The following is a 22,216-nucleotide window of genomic DNA, read 5'->3' as shown; positions in this document are numbered from 1 at the left end:
ACATCCGCGCGATGAACATGAAATGGATGATAAAATGAACATGAATTGATGAAAAAATGAAAAATGGGATAGGAAACAAGGTTTATACGGTCGACAAATTTTGATTGCCACTGGAAATAGGGAGAGGATGTAGGGACGGATAATTAAGCCTCCGTTAGGGGCAACCAAGGGTTCTTAATCCTATCGAATACCAGAGAAGGGTTCTTTAATGTGCGAGGAACGTGGCATCTTAACCAACACGTTGCACCACTATGGTCTGCGGTCAGGTTTTACGTATTATGGCCTGACACCCCAGCATGAAGCATGCAAGGGGTACCCCATGCCACTACCAGGGCCTGACAACCCCAGCATGAAGCATGTCAGGGGTACCCCACTCCACCACCAGGGCCTGACAACCCCAGCATGTAGCATGCCAGGGATACCCCATTCCACCACCATTGCCTGACAACCCCAGCATGTAGCTTGCCAGGGGTACCCCATTCCACCACCAGGGCCTGACAACCCCAGCATGAAGCATGCCAGAGGTACCCCATTCCACCACCAGAGCCTGACAACCCCAGCATGAAGCATGCCAGGGGTACCCCATTCCACCACCAGGATTCTAAACACTATTTAGTCGCTTTCCTCAACGAGCTTGGCGCTGCTATGAGCCTATTGTATTACACCCGGACCCGCACGGGGTCAGTTTTGTTCGAATAAGTTTTTCTTAAAATATTTAAAAATGGCTTTGAAATGTTGTTATTTCCTATTTATTTAGATTATTGAGTTTGTAAAAGTCTACCAGAACAAAACAAAAACAAAACAAACAAACAAAAAATAAATAAATATACTAACCTTCTAAACCTGTTTTATCGCGACATCAATAAAAATTCTAAATTCTAAATGACAAATAATATATAATATACTGTGAGAAATTTTAAGTTGAGGTTTGTGAATTGCAAGACGTTATAAACAAAATGCCATGAGAACTCTATTATATACAATAATGGAGTAAATGAATATTTTATCACTCTGCCCGAAATTACCATTAAATATGATACATGCATGCCTTATTTAATTGCAAGACATTTTAAACAGTTAAAAAAATCGGTGAGGCCATATACATGGGGGATTTCGATGTATTTTTCTGTTCGATATTTAGGTACCCAGACAAGATTGAAAGTAGACTTTCTTCCTGTTTTATGTTTTGATGTTTTTTATTCTTTAAAAAAGTCCCTTAATTTACAAATTTGATGGCCTTACTATCTAATCTTCTAATAATTTCACCTACCAACAAACCCAAAAGAAATATTCACATCCTTCTTTGTAAGTGCCTGTCTAAGATAAATCCATGCAAAATGGTTCAGAAGCACTTCTCAGATAAATTAATGTAGCTTCATGTGGGGAATATATATTAAATATACTTAGTACATCTCAAAATATTCTCATCATATCATAAAGAAAAGAGTCGCTAAGCAGCGCCATCTATATAGAGGCCAATATTCCGTACAAAGGACATGACAATGTAACATATTTAGTCATTTAGAATCCTAAGGTTTTCCATATCCTCAATGAATACACTGAATTTCTACTAATATTCCTAAACTTGACACACTGAAATACAAAATAAGAAATATTGGATTATTTGGCATTCTTTTTTCTAAATCAACAACTGATGCACAAGTTTTGGTTAATCGACTTTTTCTTAAATTTTCTGTAAAGCAATTTCCTGAGGTTGGACTTGAATTCAGATTTTGTTTTGCTGTTTGCTGTTTTTAAAATTATGTTATAAGGCTACTTTAATGGCCTATATGACCTATTTCTTCAAAACATACCTGCCATTAGAAGTACCTTTTGGGAGGTTACAAAAAAGATGACATATAATGCCTTTGAAAATACATGTTATTATTCTAAAACAAGCTTCAAAATGTGTGCAATTGTTCACATGCAATTGGCTACAACCAAACTTTTGATCTATATATATGAAGCAAAAACTACTATACTTGGAGCCACTACTTTGGACAACCTATAATTGATAACTTACATTATTAAAAAAAATCCAATTCATATTTACATACAATTTAATATGACATTTTTTACTATACGTAAAGATGCTGTCGTTTTTATTTGATCATGGATACAAAATTTTCCTATCACCTGATCAATAAACAAGGTCATGAACTTTAAACCATACCCCTTTTAACCGGATTTCTTTTACCAATGAAAAATCCGTGTCTGAAAAAAGGCGTGCGTTTTGGAATAAACTAATATGAATATATCATAGTTTTTGCCAAAACATTATAATATATAAGGAATGTAACTAATATCTGAATATATTACCTTGTTTAACGAACTTTGGTCCGATTTAGGCAGGACATAAATCGCTTCGCGGTTTATTCTACGTAAATCGAACCTAAGTTCTTTGTACAAGATAATACATTCAGATATAAGTTACATTCCTTAATTAAATTGTGAGAGAAAATAATAATTTTATACTAAAATTAATTTAGTCCTTGTTCAAGGAAATAAGGAAGTAAGTAGGATTGTACAACATTCCCTGTGACACATTGGGAAAAAGACCCTTATACTCAGTAATCTGACCAAAACAGAATGTACATGTAGTATCCCATTTGTGCTGCATAAAAGTGTATACAACATAAAACATGCATATAAATAAAAAGTTGTATATGATACAAAACTGGAGATGCACATTTATAACATAAGAAGTGATGAATTATGTTTTTGATAGAGTGACTGAGTAAAAACGTATCATTTCATTAGTTTAAAAATTACCATTAAAATCTACAAACAAAAGTGTTATCAAACACATAGATAATAGAAAAGAATAACTTTTGACAAGTTCTCATGGTATTGACACACTGGTTTTAGACGAGGTCTTAGATAGTGTTTTTATCCGCTACATTAATAAGACCTATACTGCCACTACACTTTCCAAAGAAGAGATAGTGGAAAACCATAAATTCGTGCTATCCCCTTTTGGTCTCTCTACCAAAGACAATGATTGTGATTTTCTGTCTTTGTACTGGATTCCAAAGCTCAACAAGAATAGAAACAAACACACTACATAGCTGGATCTGCAAAATGTACCACCAATGAAACCTCTTTCAGAAGTTTTAACTTCTACACTCACAGCTGTCAAAGAGAGTCTCCAGTCCTACAACAACACTTGTTACTCCCGTAGTGGTATTAATTCAATGTGAGTCCTGAAAAAAGATGAAAGACATTCTGGTGACCCTCAATTCAAGATTATTATCAGAATATAATAGCATTAAAAGCTATGATTTTTCAACACTTTATACTTATTATCCTCATACTCAGTTCATTCCCGACTAAAAAATATTGTACATGGTTGTTTCTCCAAAAAAGATGGTACACCTAGATACAAATATATAGTTCTTGGTAGAGATTCCTCATACTTTATATAACATAATTCCAAATCATCTTCAAAATATAGACTGAAGATGTTTTCGAAATGCTGGAATGTTTGATTGACAACATATTTGTTCACTGTGGTGGACGCGTTTTTCAACAAACGGTCGGCATTCCAATGTGAACGAATTGTGCTCCTCTACTTGCTGACCTATTCCTTCACTCTTATGAGACTGACTTCATGGTTGATCTGATCCGAAAGAAAGAACATCATTTAGCGAGATCCTTTAATCTCAGTTTCCGCTATATAGATGATGTATTTTCGTTAAACAATCATCGTTTCGGGTATTTGATACAGCCCATCCATCTACCCCAAAGTACTTGAGACATAGGATACTACGGACACTGTGATGTCACTTGACCTACACCTACAAATCGATGGTAAAGGAAAATTATTAACTAAATTTTACGACAAACGTGATGACTTCTCATTCAGAATTGTCAACTTTCCTCTCATCTGTGGCAACATCCTGTCAGCACCTGCGTATAGAGTTTTCACATGACAACTCTTAGGGTATGCCAGAGCTTGCAGTTACTACGCTGACCTTTTTTTATCGCGCTAGACTTCTAACAACTTGGCTTCTGGAACAGGGTTATGTTGCTACAAGATTGAAGTCATCACTACAGAAGTTTTATGGTCGTCATCATGGACTCGTGGATCGTTCAGTGTATCCATTTAAATGTTTTAAGAAGGTAAAAGGTGAAAAAGTTAGATGCTCATGTTGTTCTACACACACGGAAAATATGAGCAAGTAGTTGTGTGCAATATGTTCCCTGTCGTGATAAATTAAGTTAACGAAATAAACTTACTCAAATGGATAAATGGTTTGTGATATACCTTTAGACATTATAATTTAAGTCTGAGAGAAATTGCGTATACAACGATTTTTTTCAATGAAAATTATACTTTTAATTCCTGGACCCCCACCCCTCCATCCCCACAAAATAGAAAGAAAACCGAAATGCATGTGATGGATTACTATTAAATAAGTTTGCATGAACATTAATGACTAAAAATATGAGCACAACATTGCATTTATAATGTTATTTTATCCCATCTTTTCCACCAGGTCTGTATTTCTACCATTTATGTTTTTTTCTCCACAAAATCATATTTTCAGTCATCAAAATACCTTGATAAAAATTCCCCTTATTTCCATTCCCACCATTGTTTCCAATTTTTCATGTTTTTATTTCTGAGATTTCTATGCAAATTGTGTTTTGTATAGCTATTTTACTTTAAGACCCATTCAAGACCGATACAAATAGTTTCATCACTTCAATTTAAACTAATCGCTTCGATGGTCTCCTACAAGGGAGCACGGCTTGAGGGGGCAGATCATGGGTTTCATTCCCGGCATTGTCAAACCAGACTTCAAATTGACGGATGTCTTCCTCGCCAAGCTCGCAGCATATCTAAAAAAGTTGGCGATTAGTTTGTTAAGAGTTTGAAAGACGGATCTGAGTTTGGTTACATAGCTCTCCACGGATTGTTGCCTATATATTAATTCTCGACTCGATACAATACAAACCAAGGTTTGTTCATGTCCTATAATACATTACATTGTAAATGACGTTAAACAAAAAAGATAGAACAGAGTAGTACGTTTCTATCATATGTAAATTCTGTTATATCATTTTTTTTATGTGTAACTTACATTCAAATGTATGTACAGAAAAGATCTGAGCCAAGGTCTCAGACTTTATGCAACCACTTTACTTTGCTAAAGTTTTGTCTCAATATCTTTTTTTCGAGAACATGGAATGTTAATTTTTGAGACGCAGTGTGTACCACCTGCACAAAGCATTCGTATATATTTTAAGGTTTCTATCATATGTTTATTTATAATAAAGATTTTTGCAAATTGGTGACAAAGTGCATAGTATCTGACAATTTATTTTACTTGTGGGATTGATGGAAAATAACAATTTGACTAAACACTAATTCACATTGTCCATGTTTTACTCCTTTTCTCTGCAAGTTCTACCTGCCATGACACAAACCCCTACGTTTATACACCGCTTTAAATACAAGAGCTGTACAGTGACCATGGTATTTGTCCTTCCGTGTGTCGTTTTTCGCTTTTCATCCACTTATCAAAAGCCAATAGATATATTTGATACAAATTTTATATAGGTATGTCGTGTAGTAGAATTTCATTTCAGACTGCAGCGACAGCATCCTGTTTGACTATATGTTGAAGAAAAGTTTACTCGGGTGGTGATCTGTTGGAATCTTTTAGTGACCTTCCGTTTTTTATAATTTTAAATTCGTTTGTTTGAAACATTTTTGCTTAAGATGTCGTTATTTAAGTGGTTACATTTTCTTGAGTGAATCCATATGGGAACAATACTTTTTTAATCCAATCATTGATGACTTTTATTTCATTAAAATATTATATTCATTTTTATCTAAGAAGATTCAATGATTAGATCTATCTCAAATCACAGACTAAACAGAATAAAAAAACACGAAACAAGCTGTTTTTCTCATTAAAAATTTACATATCATTAGACAAAATTGACAACTTTTAACTAAAATTACCATCAAATTAATATAAACAATAATTGGACATACCACCTACATTTTCAAAGATTGGCGTGGAATTAGACAAAACAATATCAACATTGAAACCAAAATTACTTTTCGAATTAATAAAATAAATATGAACAATTGATTGCTTAAATAACCTAAACCGGCGAAGAAAAATAATGACAAAATTCAAATGACGTGAAACACTAAAAAAACAAGCAAACTTGTTGAAAAAGCATTGGAATTATTCTATTTTGTGCTTGTATTAAACGGTCTAACTTCATTGTGATGAGGCATCCACGTGTTGGTTGGTTTCTTTGCTTTCTTTTTTTCAACCGCCGTGTATTCGGGTGGAAGCGATGTGGTTGAAATCTTCTTTTTAGGTTCAGAAGCTTCCTCCATGTGAATAACCTGAATTACAAAAGTAAAATGCCATATTTAATGTGATTATATTTGTACTAAAATACAATTTACATCTGATAACTACATGCTTTGCGTCATTAGGTTCACTCTGACCCTAGCCCGTTAACTTTTAAACTACATGCATATGGAGATGTTCAATGGAAATGGAGCTTTATGCCTTTGATTAAAGCATGGGTATGTGGTATTGAAGGAATGATTGTAATATATTTCGGGTCTATGCTGCAATAATCTGAATCATGTGGTGCACACTTGAAAATAACTCTACGTATGCATTCAGGTTATTGTAAAGAAATCGATTATATTACACTCAACTCATTCCATATAACTTAATTTTTAATTCAAAATTTATCAAGTTTATCAGCAAACAACGTTACTATCGCACGGTAAAATTGCGTCCATTAGATGAATTGCGAAAATATGTTAACCAATCAGAAGAGACGTTACATCAAAAATTAAACAATTCATTGATGTGCGTTAAAATGTTCATATTCTTCAAGGAAATAAATGTAATATCGGCTAATGTACAGGGCATCATCGATAAATTGTCTGAGACATTGGAAATATTTCTTGCGTAGATCTGCCATCGAATACGTCTCGCTGCATTACCAACGTTTCAGGCAATATCATTGTCCCAAGGGCAGACAATTGATCATGATCGTGCCATCTCCATATGCAGCTGTTGTAACCTCACATGATTGTTTAAAATATCATCTTTTTGTGTTGTTGCGGACCTCTAAAATGTTTTTTTTCTCTCACCTCATCAACATTCCGTCGACAGCAGCAATAAAAACACCCATGTTCTCCGCTCACCCCTTTCACAGTGCCCCAGCATCTATAAATAGGTATTATTCGATAAAACTATCAGTATTTAATAACAGTTGAATAAATACATTTTTTAAAGTAGAAATATAACGAAATATAACAAAAAATGTTATAATTTATTGAAAGTACTGAGATTGAACTGTACGAATAGTTAAGAACTTCAGTTTCAAAACCGTTTCTTAGTTTAGTATAACTAACTCGAACATATTTAAGTTCTATGTGTTGACGTTTTAATGCTTGGTATGTTGAGAAGGCTGGTATATTCATAGTTTTCATAATCCAGCATAGTGTAAATAAAAGTACAGATTATAAAAAATCTAGAATTCCATATTAACACGGTACCCAAGGCATCGTAGACAGACAGCCAGTGTACAACACAAAAGTAAGAGACAAGCACATCCTCCAACCGATGCTATCAAGTAGAGTAACCACTTCGGTACTATGAAAAAATATTCATTTTTGCATAAGAACATTATTAAGGCAGTAAAGAACAGTATCGAATAACAGAACAATAATCTTAAATAAGAAATATTATAAAAATGAAAGGAACCAAGAGTTGGACACATTAATACTTTTGGCTTTTTTAGTCAGGATGTTAAACCTTAAAATATCATTTATACACATATAATATCAATAATTCATTGTTTATATTGATGTGAACGGGGGGTATATACCCTATCTTGCAGCTAGTCTGAAAATTGTATAATATATTATGTACAAATTTAAGTAGCACTCGAGCTAATTTAGTTTCAAATGTGATACGTTGTTTGTAAAAAAAATCCCCAATATATCTGCTTTGTGTATCATAGATTATTACATTGCATTTTCCATATCGGCCCGTGTATCAACACGGTGCTTCTTTTATGGATCGGGAAATGATGCAAGGGACGATGTGGAAAAATGCAATGTCATATTCTTTTATCATATATTTGAATAACGACGGAAAACTATTTAAATTGCTAGCAGAATATTACTACGTTACGATTGACGACAGGCTGATATCGATGACGTTGCCAATAAAAATATAAAAAGTATTAGTCCGGGGCTGATGTCGGCTTGCAACGACCGGCGTTATCAAAGGGACAAAAACATCCATACCCATGGTGGGAGTTAACTTCAGTTGAATGGATAGTTATAGCCGTGCGACCTATATCAGTCTAATTTTTATGATTAGGATATATGAAAAGGATAGGCATATTAGGTGCGGTATTTGGGATAGGGGTTAGCATTTACAAATGAAATATATCAACAGGCTATATATTTGCACATGTTAATTGATCTGATATTAATTAAATAATCCTTAAAATTATCATATAAATAAATATTGACACTTCAACAGATATCAGATACACAGAACTTAATTATTGTAATTATTTCAGTAGAATGATTAGATACAATATCATATGCTGCTCTGCTGTGATCTGTATATACAGAAACTAAGTCATGCAGTTAGGAAAAAAATGTAACTTAATACAGCTACCAAACACGAGGACTGATGTGGGTGCGTTTCTGTTCAAATTGATCCTGAATAAATGCATGATCACGATCGAAATTTAAAGAAGAAGATGCACAAGAAAACGAACTCTATTCAGTATTTGACCTTATTTACAACTATAAAATATATGATATGGATATTTTTTTCCATGTATATATATATATATATATATATATATATATATATATATATATATATATATATATATACATATATATATATATATATATATATGTATGTATGTATGTATGTATGTATATATATATATGAAAAGGTTACATAAATTCATGACATATATATAAAAATGTATGTCAGCTTTTATTTGTCAGAATGCCCACACTCGTACCCTATTACCTGTCAAGCATCCCCCACATCCATATTTCTTCAAAATATTTTATATTTGATAATAAAGCCACAAACACAATCAGTGTTTCAATGTCTCACTGGAGATCTCAAATAAATTAAAGAAGGATCCATTCCCTCGAATCGTTGATACATAACGATCGATTTGCAAATAATTAGTACGCAAGTAAAAATCCTACAATTATGAATATCTACTGTTATTATGTAACAAAGTTAATAGTTTTCTTATATCAAAGAAATAACTTACACAATGAAGACATGTTTTTAAAATATTTCAACGTAACTTTAATACAGGACGAAACAGTATAGTGACAACTACTATTGCATACGCTGTTATATTTTATCAAGAAAGAATTTGGATTCCTGTGAGTCGGGCCTTTCTAATTGCTTATAAGTTTAAACTACAATAATAAAAAAAGAAAAAAAATCAATCGATGATGTACACTATCCCATACTCTGTTTTAATTCAAACGTGTGAAAGCAAAAATTTTAAGATGAATAAAAATGTGATAAGTAATATCTTAAATTATATAAAGTCAGAAAAAATTACCTGCTTGAAGATGAAAACTATTGTAAACTTTTGGATTGTTATTCATGTTTATTGACTGCTTTTGTAAAATACACTTCGGTGGTTCTCCAATCCATGATGAATTAAAACATGAAACATTATTAGCTATTCCATTCATTGCGTATCCTGTGTTACATGTGTATGTCACGACATTTCGGACCACTTCTGATGTGCCTCCGGATATTGGTGGCGGATTATTACATGAACCTGCTTCAGAAAAAGCGATACATAAAATAATTAACACAAAAGAAAACATTTTACCAGAAGTCATTCCCTCCAGTAGCGCTATTCGACTTTTACATAATTAAATTAAACAGTAGTTACTTAGCGAAATATCATGTTGGTGTCTTAATAAGTTTGGTCACACCTCTTTAAATACAATTCGTTTTTCGTTTGTTTGTATTGATAACAGCTCGAAGGTCATTGACTAAAATACCATAAAGCACAGGTTGTATTAAACTATAACAATACTAATCATCTGACTTGGTATGTCAAAGCATATACCCAAAAGTCTAAAAATAACTTTCCAATTTACATAGAAAGCTACAACATCAAAAGAATGTCACTATTCACTAACTAAGATGCAATTGCATTATCACGTAGTGATTTTAAATACCATTCTTCAACTTGTGTCGACCGTGATTATAAAGAAGAAAAGTGCTAAAAAATATTTTGAAATCACCAATATATACTAAAAAAAGAGTGCTTATGCTATTTTTAAACACTAAATTAGAGGGACTTTTAATCAAATAATTAAATTCATTGAAGAGGTCTGTCATTGAACTGTGATTTGAGCATTCAAGGAAGTGATATTTGATAAATATTACTACTTGGATACTTCAGAATACCATTACGTCCACTGAAACCTACGGTTTAACATTGTAATGGTATACAGTTATTATTGGATGCAATAGACCAGAATATTTGTCCTGAGGTACTGCGAATGATCAAGTGTTCTATTGCACGTGTCCTAAGATGATCTTAAGATACTCATAAAACTTACGATGAACTTAACGTGTCATGAATTTAAAGATTAACGACAAACATATCCGCTGTATTTGTTTATCTCATTAACGAAGGAATAAAATTTGATGAAATAGATTTTTCAGGGACAGAGATAACCCACTGGATTATTATTTTTACATCCACTGTTTACGGCATTCACTTTAAGGCAAATATTTTTTCTATACCGTTTGTAACAACATTAGATACTCTGTTAAAATATTGTTGCCGTATTCTTTTTAACTTCAGTCAATAAAATTTGAAGTACATTCTCTGAAAATATTTGGTTCCTTTCCTCACTACTCATGACTCGGGCACTTTGTGTTTAACTACTTTTGAAATTAAAGGTAATGATATCGACTGGACCTCTGCTCAAATCTATTATGTGTATCAAATTGACCATATGTAGGTTTTAGTTTTAAATTGTACTTTTCATATATTACATTAACGACAAAAAAAACTCATTATAAGTAATAGTGTCAATTTGTATATTCACGGTTTCAGTGAAATCTTTAATTATGATTCTTTAATTCACCGTAGGTAAGACAAAAGGCCTTTTTCGACGTATTTTGTTGTACATTCCTGTATTTTCTTAAAATAATCATTAAATGTAATGAACGTAAAACGGTTGTAATTTAAATTATGATTAATAATAACAAAAAGATTTACCAATGTATATCATGAGATTCTGAGTCACTTTCTTTTTAACTGATATTAAGTTTTAGCACAAAATTTCATATATTGTATTGATAACGTATGCCTAATTTTCAGTTAAAGTCTTAAACATCTATACGGTATGCAAAAAAAATATATATCAAACGATGACGAAGTCTGTGGGGTTGATATCAATGTCACAGATGAAAATACGAAGAATGGGCAATTAAATATCGCTCTATGTTACCACATTTTTACAAATTATACTATAAATGAAACCGTTGAATTATCACTTTGTTTTCTTTGAGATTAAACCAACGTAAATTCTAGTCCTTCTTCCTCTTCTTTAATTAGAGTTATCTTTGTAGGAAAATATTTAAAATATTAGGACAATGAAGCCTATCTGAACAAAACCTCTTATGGACTTTAAAATTTGTTTAATTTAAACAGGTTTTTGGTGTACCAACGTTCAAAACACTTTAAAATTTATATGAAAAAGTGTATGGTTTATACAGGTTTTCGGATTTTTCATTGTTCGGTCTACACAGGTTTCACTGTAATCATCTTCATAAAAATCAGGCAGAAGGTGAATCATACATGCGAAAACCCCACAGAATTCACTTTTATTTCTGATTCAGAAACAGTTACAGAACACAAAACCAGTGTATCATTCGGTTGTTGCACTATTGAGGTAGAAAATATAAAGATTGAACATAAATAAGTCCTTTACTAGAGTTATTGTTCTTGATTTGGATGAATGTATAGTATTCTTCAAAACACAGACCATTTAAAAGAAAGGACTATAGTTACGTTTTATATGGTATTGTCCTCAGGGATTTTCTGCACCATGAATCACCCCTATGGAAAGCGCTGTCTAAATTTAATACGGATTGGAACTTAACAGTGTTTTAGTTTTATAATTTCTTTTTATTAATACAATTTGTTACTATACGTTTTCACTTCTTGACGATGTAGATTTTTAATATAATAATATGTCTTCAAATAATTTACGTTCCTTGCACGTTAAAGAACCCTTCTGTGGTATTCGATAGGAGTAGGAACCTTTGCGCTCCGCCACAGGATGCTTAATGGCCCGACCCTATCCCTCCCTCTTGTTTACTAGAGGCAATCAAAATTTGTCGACCCTATTATCCTTGTATCCCATCCCTCTTCATTTCATCATCATTTTATGTTCATATTATCCACTTCATGTTAATCGCCTGAATATAGCTGAAATATTGCTGCTCGGGCGTTAAACCCCAACAATCAATCAATCAAATAATTTGTTAAGTTACAAAATTCGCTTGCCTCCATAAACTTGCTCGTTATGACCTCATTTTTTGAGTGCAACTGATGGTTCCAGACTGTTTCATCAAAATACATTTTGGGAGAACTCCGACCAATGACGAATTCACACGTTACATTATCTCTTTCTCCACCCATAGTGTATCCAATGTAACATGTGTATGTCACGTGGTCACCATTTCCTTTTGTTGTGCCCCCCCCCCCCCCAGTAACTGGAATTGGGTTTCCACATGATGTTATTGCTAAGAAATACGAAGAGAAAAAAGTGATAAGCCATATCATTTATTTCCTACTATAATTGAGTATAGAAACCTTTTGATTAGGAATATAGATTCTCTGTGTTTTTTATTTAAACATTCCACTATTGAAGCGTAGATTTGTTTAAAGTATTTTTTTCTATTGAAATGGTTTTTCAACCGAAGTAATCTAGGTTTTAATAATATTAGCCCACTGGCCAAAAATTCATTGCTTAATTCGAAAATGTCGTTATACAGCGGAAACATAATTAACAGAATAAATTTACCTACGAATATTATTTTAAAAAAATGCTTTGAAAAAAAATCTTGGTCACTGTCCTAAAAATGTTCATATTTATGTGGGACTTAAAGATCCTTGACTTAATTACAATTCAATTGTTACATATGTCTTGACCCATGCAGGATATCAAAGATAACATGTAAAAGTATTAAATCCATGTGAATAAAGCAAAAAAAAATGACTGCATTTTCATTTTGTGTAGAAAACAAGACTAAAGGAATGTGTAAAATCATTACGAATGTTCGATACAACTGATATATCAATTCTAACAATAACATTTTAAAAATTCTGAGTCACAAGCAATGAGAGAAAAGGGTAACAAACACTTACTGGAATTAGTTTTCTAATGCACACTTTAGAAATATTTAAGAATTTTATCATTTTGCATTACTTCAACGTCTATAATCGCCAAAGCTAAATCATTTCCATTTTAATTCACCTCTTTAACATTCCCATCATGGCGCGAAAATACGAAAAGTAACGATAATAAAAATGAAGACCCTACAAGTATCTCCGCGTGATCGGAACGTAGGGAGTGGAGGGTATTAATATAAAAAAATATGTTAATATCTATTAATATCATATAAATGATAGAAGGGGAAATGTTAATGGTAGAAAAAAGGAACGTGTCAGGGAGACTTTGCTCAATGTAGGAGTAAATTTTAAAGCTTTAAATTTAATTTTCCGATTTTTTCTTATCAAATATGAAGTTGTTTACTATGACATATAATGCACACAAATAACTAGTATTCGATTTATAATGAACTGATTACTAGAAAAAGAAAAATTTCATTTAATTTGTAAACTGGTTTTCAGAAATTATTAAATATGTGTCTTCATTTTTAACTTACTCTCTCATTTTTATTGGTTGATACACAGGATGTTTCATTACTTGAGAATGACATGAACTCTTTTTACATACCCTATTTTATACTACACCCTGAGCTGTATTTTTTAAAATGCGCTAGCCAATAGAATATACAACCAACGTGGAGAGATGTCGACTTTCTTATGCACATTATTCTGACATGACACAATCCAATCATCACTCCCAGTGCTTTTTTTAAGAATAACAATGAATAGTAGACTAATTTCAAATTAGTATGATTCAGTCGGGGATCGAATCAACGACATATTCAGTTTAGAAAACAAACATTTTGATATTATCAAAGTTACATTTTTAAATATATTACCCCGATATCTATTAGTTTGCAATCTGTTTTACCTGATTAAAAATGACTGTTTATTGCATAATATCGTAGAAATTAAATTGTTTTAATGAATTTTTGCTGTTGTCCTAAACACGTTTCGTTTGTAACTAACGCCAAGTATAGTTCTTGACATAAATACCACTAAGATTTCATTAAAACATTACAATATAAATGTTTATATTATCTGACCCATGACATTTAGACAACTTTTCTATACATTCCAGAAAAGTCAAAAAGAACAAAATGCATTGCATTTTCATTTTGTGCGGAAGTCAATAAGTTTTAAAGGAATGTGATTATCAAATGACCAACTTGATACAATACCATAATCATATGTGACAATTAACATGACAGTGTTATGAGAAACTTGTCTTAAGGAGGAAAACTGATTTAAAGTAAGCATGGCTATGTATCATTAACCGGAGTATACGTGAAGCAATAAAAACGAGTTTAAGACTTTATACTTTGACTTTTAAATATACTGTCGTAGATATTAGTCCTTATTCAAAGGATCGGGACCATGTTGTGACACAGTTTAGTTTTTTTTAGACTTTTTGTATCCCGCTAGAACTCTAACAAATAGGCTTCTGGAACAGGGTTATGTTGCTACAAGATTGAAGTCATCATTACAGAAGTTTTATGGTCGTCATCATGAACTCGTGGATTTCCACATGATGAAGTGACTACAAAGAGCAAACATTTTTTTTAATGCAGATTACATTCATAACGTCGTAGGGCAATGTTTTTACGCTATTGTGTGAATACTAGACGTCTTCGCGACAATATTGAAATTTTCTTTGTCTACGTATATACATTTTTAATAATTTGCCTTAAGAGGCTGTCCATGGTAAATCAGGCAGCTCCTAAGATATGTTTGGCGCAGGGTAAATTTTATCCTACTAAGTCATTTGTTCTATAGCATTTGTATGTCATATAGTAGGAAGATTTTTTACGACAATGGGTGGCTCGGAAAACAAATTTTCAGTTCCTTAACAAAGCAATCAAATGTTGCACAAAATTAAAGAGTCATCTCCCTTTTTCAATGAATTTCAATGCTTTGCATTTTTTGTTTAATGGTTGCAGTTGATCAAAAACCGACATTCAACTTCATGAAAAGATGCATTTGTGATATGAATTGATAATTTTTTAAACAAAATTTGACTTGCGCACCCCCACTGCCTGTTTTTTTTTGTGGTTTTTTTTGCATGTACAACCTCTTAAATGTTATTCGTGGTTGGTAAAGTTATAAATGTATGATGATGTAATAGATTATTAGGTCTACATTTGACTATACTTGACTTTACTCTTTATTGGTGGTAATAACAACACGAATATGTCACTTTTTATCTTCCTTATTTAAGTACAAGTATCTTTTATCATTGCATCAGAATTAATAATCTTTCGAACGTTCTATGTATGAAGCATATTGAATGTTATATCTTATGTATTTTTTCTAAATTTCATAAACCATCAAATTACGGACTTGACTGTTTATGAGCAACTCGGCGGGTGTTTCTAGAAAAGCAGAGGACGCTTACCCTACCGGTGCACCTGGTCCATGCTCCCAGTTTTCAGTGGAGTCGGACTTGCTCATTTGCTTTTGTTACTTTGTATGCATGATTTTAGTTACTTTATGTTCTTTGTTGTGTATGACTGTTTTCCATGTCTGGTCTTTGTCATTTGATTACATTCTTTTGATTACCGCTATAACCTTGGTTCCTTTGATTACTCTTTGATGATTTGTAACACAAATTTATAACTACTAGTATGACAATGAAATGAAAGATCAGACCCATATGTGGAAAATATTTTAGTCTGAAAATTTGATATACGGACCTGACGTTTATTTTTTCTTTCTTTCTTTTTTTTTTTTTAAAGAATATAGATCTATAATACATGTATTTCCATCATTACCATATGCAAACTACTTTAATTAAATGTACCATGAATTACTACTTCAGGATTTTTTTGTCTATACTTCTAAGAAATCAAGTTTTACCTTTTGCTTTGTTTGTTTATTTTTTCCACATTTCTTTGCTTTCGTTTTTCAGGCAATCGGATAATTAATAATTAATAATTGATAATTAATAATTAATAGTTACCTTTCGAACTATTATATAAGTTGTTGGACATATTTTGTAAAGCACAGGTTGGTGGATATCCAGTCCAAGATGAATTTAAGCATGTTACATTATCAGCTTTCCCATTCATCACATATCCCTTGTCGCATGTATAGGTCACAATACCATTGGTATCTGTACCTGCTCCGTCAGAAATATTCGGCGGGTTTCCACAAGAAGAAATTGCAAAAGAACCCGAAAACAGGACTGGAATGAGAAGTAAAATTGATACAATTGAATTCATTTCCATTTACAATTCTGTTCATTAACGTTTACATCTTAAGTTGAACGTCCAAGGATATGAAAGTCCTTGGTCCAGTAAAATTTTGTTTTATTTTATGAATTTCTATCACTGTTCTATAAATGTTCCGCTTGTTTTCAAAATATCATTGCTTTCAACAATACAATTAATGTGTTTCATTACCATACAACTATGTATATGATAACATACTTCTAAAGAAAATATACAATACCAGTTGGAAACTTGAATAGGAAGTTGGTTATTGAAAATCAAAATAGAATTATTAATTGTGAAAGTTTTATTGCCGATATCTAGATCATATTGAAAAATATCACGTTTCTGACAAAAAAGATTATAGACAATGGAGTTTAATAATGTATAATATATCTTCTGTACTGTTCTGATTAGTGATTTTAACAACTATACCTGGTTGCAATTTTGTGCCGCTGTTTTCATTTCAATAAAACGGGAGCAATTAACTGTAATGGATGCAGGAGGTTAAGCGTGCTGTAAAACCAGATAAAACCATCATTTTCATTGACAATGCCTGTACTAAGTCAGGATCATTGAGGTTGTTTCCAGCTTAAGTTTCCGGTTTTTGCCTTAATATTGTTATTTGTCATATGGACTTTCCTCTTTTGACTATTCCTTTTGCTTATCAGTTCAGTAATTTTGTTATAAACTTTTATTGTAATCGCAACTGTCAACACAAAATGAAATAGAAACAAACAATTAAACAAAGAAGCAGTATGTTTTTAGGATAGAAAATTACGTGTGCATTTGGTTATATAAATATAGAAATTAATCAATGGAAGTTAAAAATTCAGGCACTGACAAGTGATGTAGAAAACCTAATGAAAAGTTTACGATGAGCATACACCAAATTATTATATAACTATATTCCTTTCCCTATGTATATCTGTATTAATGCATTCATCTCCCACATTTATCAACCAAATCAAATACGCTAACCCTTGCAAAGTGCAATTTCATGTACAATTTATGTATTTTTTCCCTCAAAATTGCAACAACGAAAAAACAAAATGAGACTAATATGATCAGTAAGTAACTGTTTCTGAATAAGAAATTAAGTTAGTTTTGTGTTTTTTTACTTGCATGAACCACCTCCTTATTTATTTAAAAAAAAAACATAAAGAATGTTATTTAATACAATCACTGAGTGTAATAGACAGGCTGATAATTGTTATTCGACTTTAACATTTGGTATATACGCCAAATATAAACTACGTTACGAAGAAAGCAAAGACGTATTCGTTTTTAATTTAAACATACCAACCCACGTTTACTGATAATATATTTTTTTTTAAGTTATTTCAGATCTAATGAAAATTTCTATCTTGGCGATAAAGTAATGAAGTTAATAAAGATCAGAAGCTACCAAATCCCAAAACGAAAAAGTCGTGACTAAATTGAAATGTAGAAAATTAATTTACAGAGATGATATATAAAAATTTTATGAAATTTTTAGATTCATATAAAACTTTGTATTGAATGAAGAAATGTGACCCTCTCAGAAAGTCTTTATTTGAGACATCCATGTCATGTGGGGTCATTTTATTTATATTTTGTTTAAAATATAAACAATATATATGCCTCATCATAGATGTTTTCATATCTATTTAATTTCGGTCATGAACTTGGAGACCCTCATTCAATGAAATGCGACAATCGATCGACAACGTTACACGGTTGTCAATTTCAATATACAACCATATTCTTTCAAAATTGTTGTTCTGAAAATGAATGGGATAATTAAAAAAATACGGTTTAACCCCTCTGATCGGCTGTATGATGGTAGCAATGTTTTTTGCATGATTGTTACATGGAATTTACACGGTGATTCCCCATATTCAGTTAAAAATCCCGAACCAAAAGCACTATACATCGTTGTTTCTCCAAAAACGATGGTACACCAAGATAAAAATATATAGTTCTTAATAGAGATTCCTCATACTTTGTAAAAAAAATAATTCCAAATCATCTTCCTAATATACAGAAGATGTTCTCAAAATGCTGGAATTTTTTTTTTATCGACAACATATTTGTCCAGTGTGTTGGACGCGTTTTTCAACAAACAGTCGGAATTCCAATGAGAACAAAGTGTGTTCCTCTACTTGCTGACCTATTCCTTCACTCTTATGAGGCTGACTTAATGCTGATCTGATCCGAAAGAAAGAAAGAACATCGTTTAGCTAGATCTTTTAATCCCATTTTCCGCTATATAGATGACGTATTATCGTTAAACAATCCTAGTTTCGGGATATTTGATACATCGCATCTACCCCAAAGAACTTGAGATAAAGGATACCACAGACACTGTGAAGACAGCCTCAAATCTTGACCTACACTTAAAAATTGATGGTAAGGGAAAACTATTGACCAAACTTTACGACAAACGTGATGATTTTTCATTCAGAATTGTCAACTTTCCTTTCATCTGTGGCAACATCCTTTCATTACCTGTGTATGAAGTATAATTCATATCACAATTCATAGGTTATGCCAGAGCTTGCCGTAACTACGCAGACTTTTGTATCGCGCTAGACTTCTTACAATTAGGCTTCTGGAACAGGGTTATGTTGCTACAAGATTGAAGTCATCACTACAGAAGTTTTATGGTCGTCATCATGAACTCGTGGATCGTTACGGTGTGTACATCTGCACTATGAAAACTGATTTGTTCAACGTGTCATAGTTTTCCTTTCCTCTTTCCATTACCCCGGACTTGACTTTTTATGAGCAACTGGGCGGGTGTATCTAGAAAAAACAACAGAGGACGCTTACCCTACCGATGCACCTGGCCCATGCTCCCATTTTTAGTGGAGTTCTACTTGCTCATTTACTTTTGTTTCTTTGTATGTATTATTTTAGTTACTTTATGTTCTTTGTTGTGTTTGTCTATTTTCCATGTCTAGTCTGTCCCTGGATTACATTCATTTGATTTCTGCTAGAATATTGGTTCCCTTGATTATTCTTGTATTAAATAGCAGGTTTTTTTTTTTATTTGAACCAGACAGGAGGTGATTTATGCATGTCAAAAACCCACCGAATGGAGTTTTATTTCTTCTTCAAACTGTTATAGATCACGTAACCAGTCGTAGTTTTTCATTTAGGTGTTGCGCTTTTGAGATGAAATTTATATAGATTGTACATGAAATTAGCACTTTGCAAGAGTTATCGTTCTTGATTTCATGTGATTTGGTCGATTTTAGTGGGATGTTAAAGCGTAGTTTTCTCAAAAGTACAGATCAAAATACAGAAAGGACTATTGTCATGTAAAAAATATAGCATTTGTTGACCAAAAAAGCATTGTCTGATCCATGGGTTTGTCTACACCATGAATCACCTTACCATAGGGAGTGTCTGAATTTTATATGGACAGGTACTTAAATAGCAGCCAATCATAATGCACAAAAAAGCGTTTTCTAATTAGATCGAAATAGTTTCAATATATTTGAAACTTTAAAACGTTTTGTAGTTCTCTCGAAAGAACATATTCCATACACGTCACGAGCTTTTTAATTAGTTTTACTTCACTTCAGACATATATATATTATATTTATAGAAATGAATTCAAAATCAGGTTGATATACCATCTCATTTGTTATTCGTTTTCTTCAATCCAAATCAATCCTCTAAAAATGTGTTGGCGGAAGCGTAGCATACATGTATCTACAATTATCCAGAAACACCGTGGAATCAATGCTTATTTTAGAACAAGTACTATCCTTAAAAAAAGATAGCCGACGCATTAAATTTGTCCTTTTTACTTGAAATTTTCTACATTCATTCGGGAAATAACAGATGGCAGCAATTTCATGTTTGGTAGTTTTTTTCGAACACCACTAAGTTATCAGTTTTTGGCCTGTCGGGGTACAGAATTGCGATCGGGTGACTTGCGTTTCCATAGAACAGTGTCTTTAAGGTCAAAGGGTAAAAAGTGAATCTATACCGACTGCGTCGGAAAAAGGATGTATTTGAAACATTACGAACTCCATAATGAAAAACAAATAACGTATGGTTTTAGTAGAGGAAAATACTTTGTGTCAGCTATTTTGTTAATATTTTTAAAACTTTCATAAAGGCATTGTAACCTTTGACTAATGTAACGATACCTCAGTTCTTAATAAATCTAATGTTTTGAATCAGAATCTCGTGTTCATTTCTAGGTAAGCGATCAGGTTATTAACATTTTTTATGATTTCTTGAAATGCGCTCATTGTTCAAATGACAGTTATCTTTCTTTGCTTATGCATATGATTACAGGCGCGTAGTACATGGTGGAATGAAATCATTTATTATTTCTTTGATAGGCACGACGTAGTTACTCCTACAACGTCAGAGGATGGAATTCCGTTCCTCCATGTTAGGATGGCACCAAATCAGAAAAAAAGCTTGTCAGACAACCTCTAGCACTACTGGAGTACGACGTAGTCACCTACGAATAATGTCCATTTTAATAATCAATATTTGATTTTTTATGATTTATTTAAGTTTTGGAATCCAGACAATTTAGCATGTGGATTGTTGAATTAATTACTGGTATATTTTAGGAAGAATCATCGTAACTGCGTATTTGTATTAATATGCAGCAGGTGTAATATGTAAGAGGTCGAAGTTGAATATATATAGATGCATTATAAGTAAGAATGCCTTTTGCAGTTTTACATTTAACTGGGATAAATTTTTCTTCATAACTTAACAATACTTTAAAATGTGAGCTGTAATCATTTTGGTTTTGGTTTTGTTAAAATTACGAAACTAGTAAACTTTTAAGATCCTTACTCAGTATTACAGGTTAACTTCATGTCGGACTGAAGTCGGGCTCACAGTGCTTCTATGATCATTGGTTGAATTCATACGTATTATCATTATAAGGACTTCGTACCCTATAAATACTAGTAATATAATTTCCACGTAAATTTTGACGATGTTTGTTAGCGATCTCAACAACAAGGTGATCAAAATCAAAAGATTGTCACGTGACCTGAAAATATATATTGCTCTAATCATATGAACGTGCCAAATCCAGACAGTAGCTCATTGGCCTGATATACACGCGCGTGCGTGTGTATTTATTTAACTCGCATGGTCGGGCTATTTTTAATTATAACTATGTCTTGAACTGATAACCATTCGGCATCCACCATCGGCGTTTTTTTTTTTAAATAAGACGTGATTTGCATTTTGATATTAGCGTTTTCACGTCTTCTTATTTCTTCAGATCATATAGTTATTAGTGTGACTAGGATCAGTATACCAACTGTTCTGGTCAAGAGTACAAAGAGCGTACACACTTACGTACAGATCAATGTATGATTCAGGCAGACACAAGAGAAATGTTCTGTGTTTTTATTACTGGCATAAAATTAAATACACCTCACAAACATAACTAAATAAAAACAAAAGTAGAAACGAGACCCAAAAGTGATATCCGGGTTCATCGGTTATTTAAGTATGTTTCAATTGGCAGGTTCTTGTTTTATTTTCCT

At 32.4% G+C, this 22,216-nt stretch overlaps 1 protein-coding gene across 3 annotated transcripts; it reads right to left on the bottom strand.

Moving 5' to 3' along the window:
• Nucleotides 1–5,496: 5,496 nt before the first annotated feature.
• Nucleotides 5,497–16,783, bottom strand: LOC148627730 (uncharacterized). 3 transcript variants are annotated; one of them, XM_088577631.1, is made up of 5 exons: nucleotides 16,445–16,783; nucleotides 9,616–9,843; nucleotides 7,550–7,646; nucleotides 7,142–7,217; nucleotides 5,497–6,373 (listed from the first exon to the last, which is right to left on the bottom strand). In XM_088577631.1, exons 1-5 carry the CDS (start codon nucleotides 16,710–16,712, stop codon nucleotides 6,212–6,214), a joined length of 831 nt encoding a protein of 276 aa, XP_088433757.1. In that variant the 5' UTR covers nucleotides 16,713–16,783; the 3' UTR covers nucleotides 5,497–6,211. The 3 variants fall into 3 exon arrangements, with proteins under 3 accessions (XP_088433757.1, XP_088433765.1, XP_088433773.1); XM_088577639.1 differs by having other exon boundaries at nucleotides 9,616–9,840; nucleotides 16,445–16,782; XM_088577647.1 differs by lacking the exon at nucleotides 16,445–16,783 and adding an exon at nucleotides 9,958–10,002 and having other exon boundaries at nucleotides 5,502–6,373.
• Nucleotides 16,784–22,216: the final 5,433 nt, after the last annotated feature.

This window comes from Perna viridis, chromosome 1, assembly GCF_037379345.1.
Source record: "Perna viridis isolate PV_CMFRI_1.1 ecotype Kerala chromosome 1, ASM3737934v1, whole genome shotgun sequence".
Taxonomy (NCBI): domain Eukaryota; kingdom Metazoa; phylum Mollusca; class Bivalvia; order Mytilida; family Mytilidae; genus Perna; species Perna viridis.
The sequence above is the reverse complement of the archived record's forward strand: the minus strand, read 5'-3'. Positions and strand labels throughout refer to the sequence as shown.

Coding starts and splice junctions, on each gene's coding strand:
- LOC148627730 (XM_088577631.1), bottom strand. CDS start 16,712: ATGGAAATGAATTCAATTGTATCAATTTTACTTCTCATTCCAGTCCTG. Junction 9,844..16,444: donor CTTATATAATAGTTCGAAAG/GTAACTATTAAT, acceptor CTTTTTCTGAAG/CAGGTTCATGTAATAATCCG. Junction 7,647..9,615: donor TAGTTTTCATCTTCAAGCAG/GTAATTTTTTCT, acceptor ATTTTTTCATAG/TACCGAAGTGGTTACTCTAC.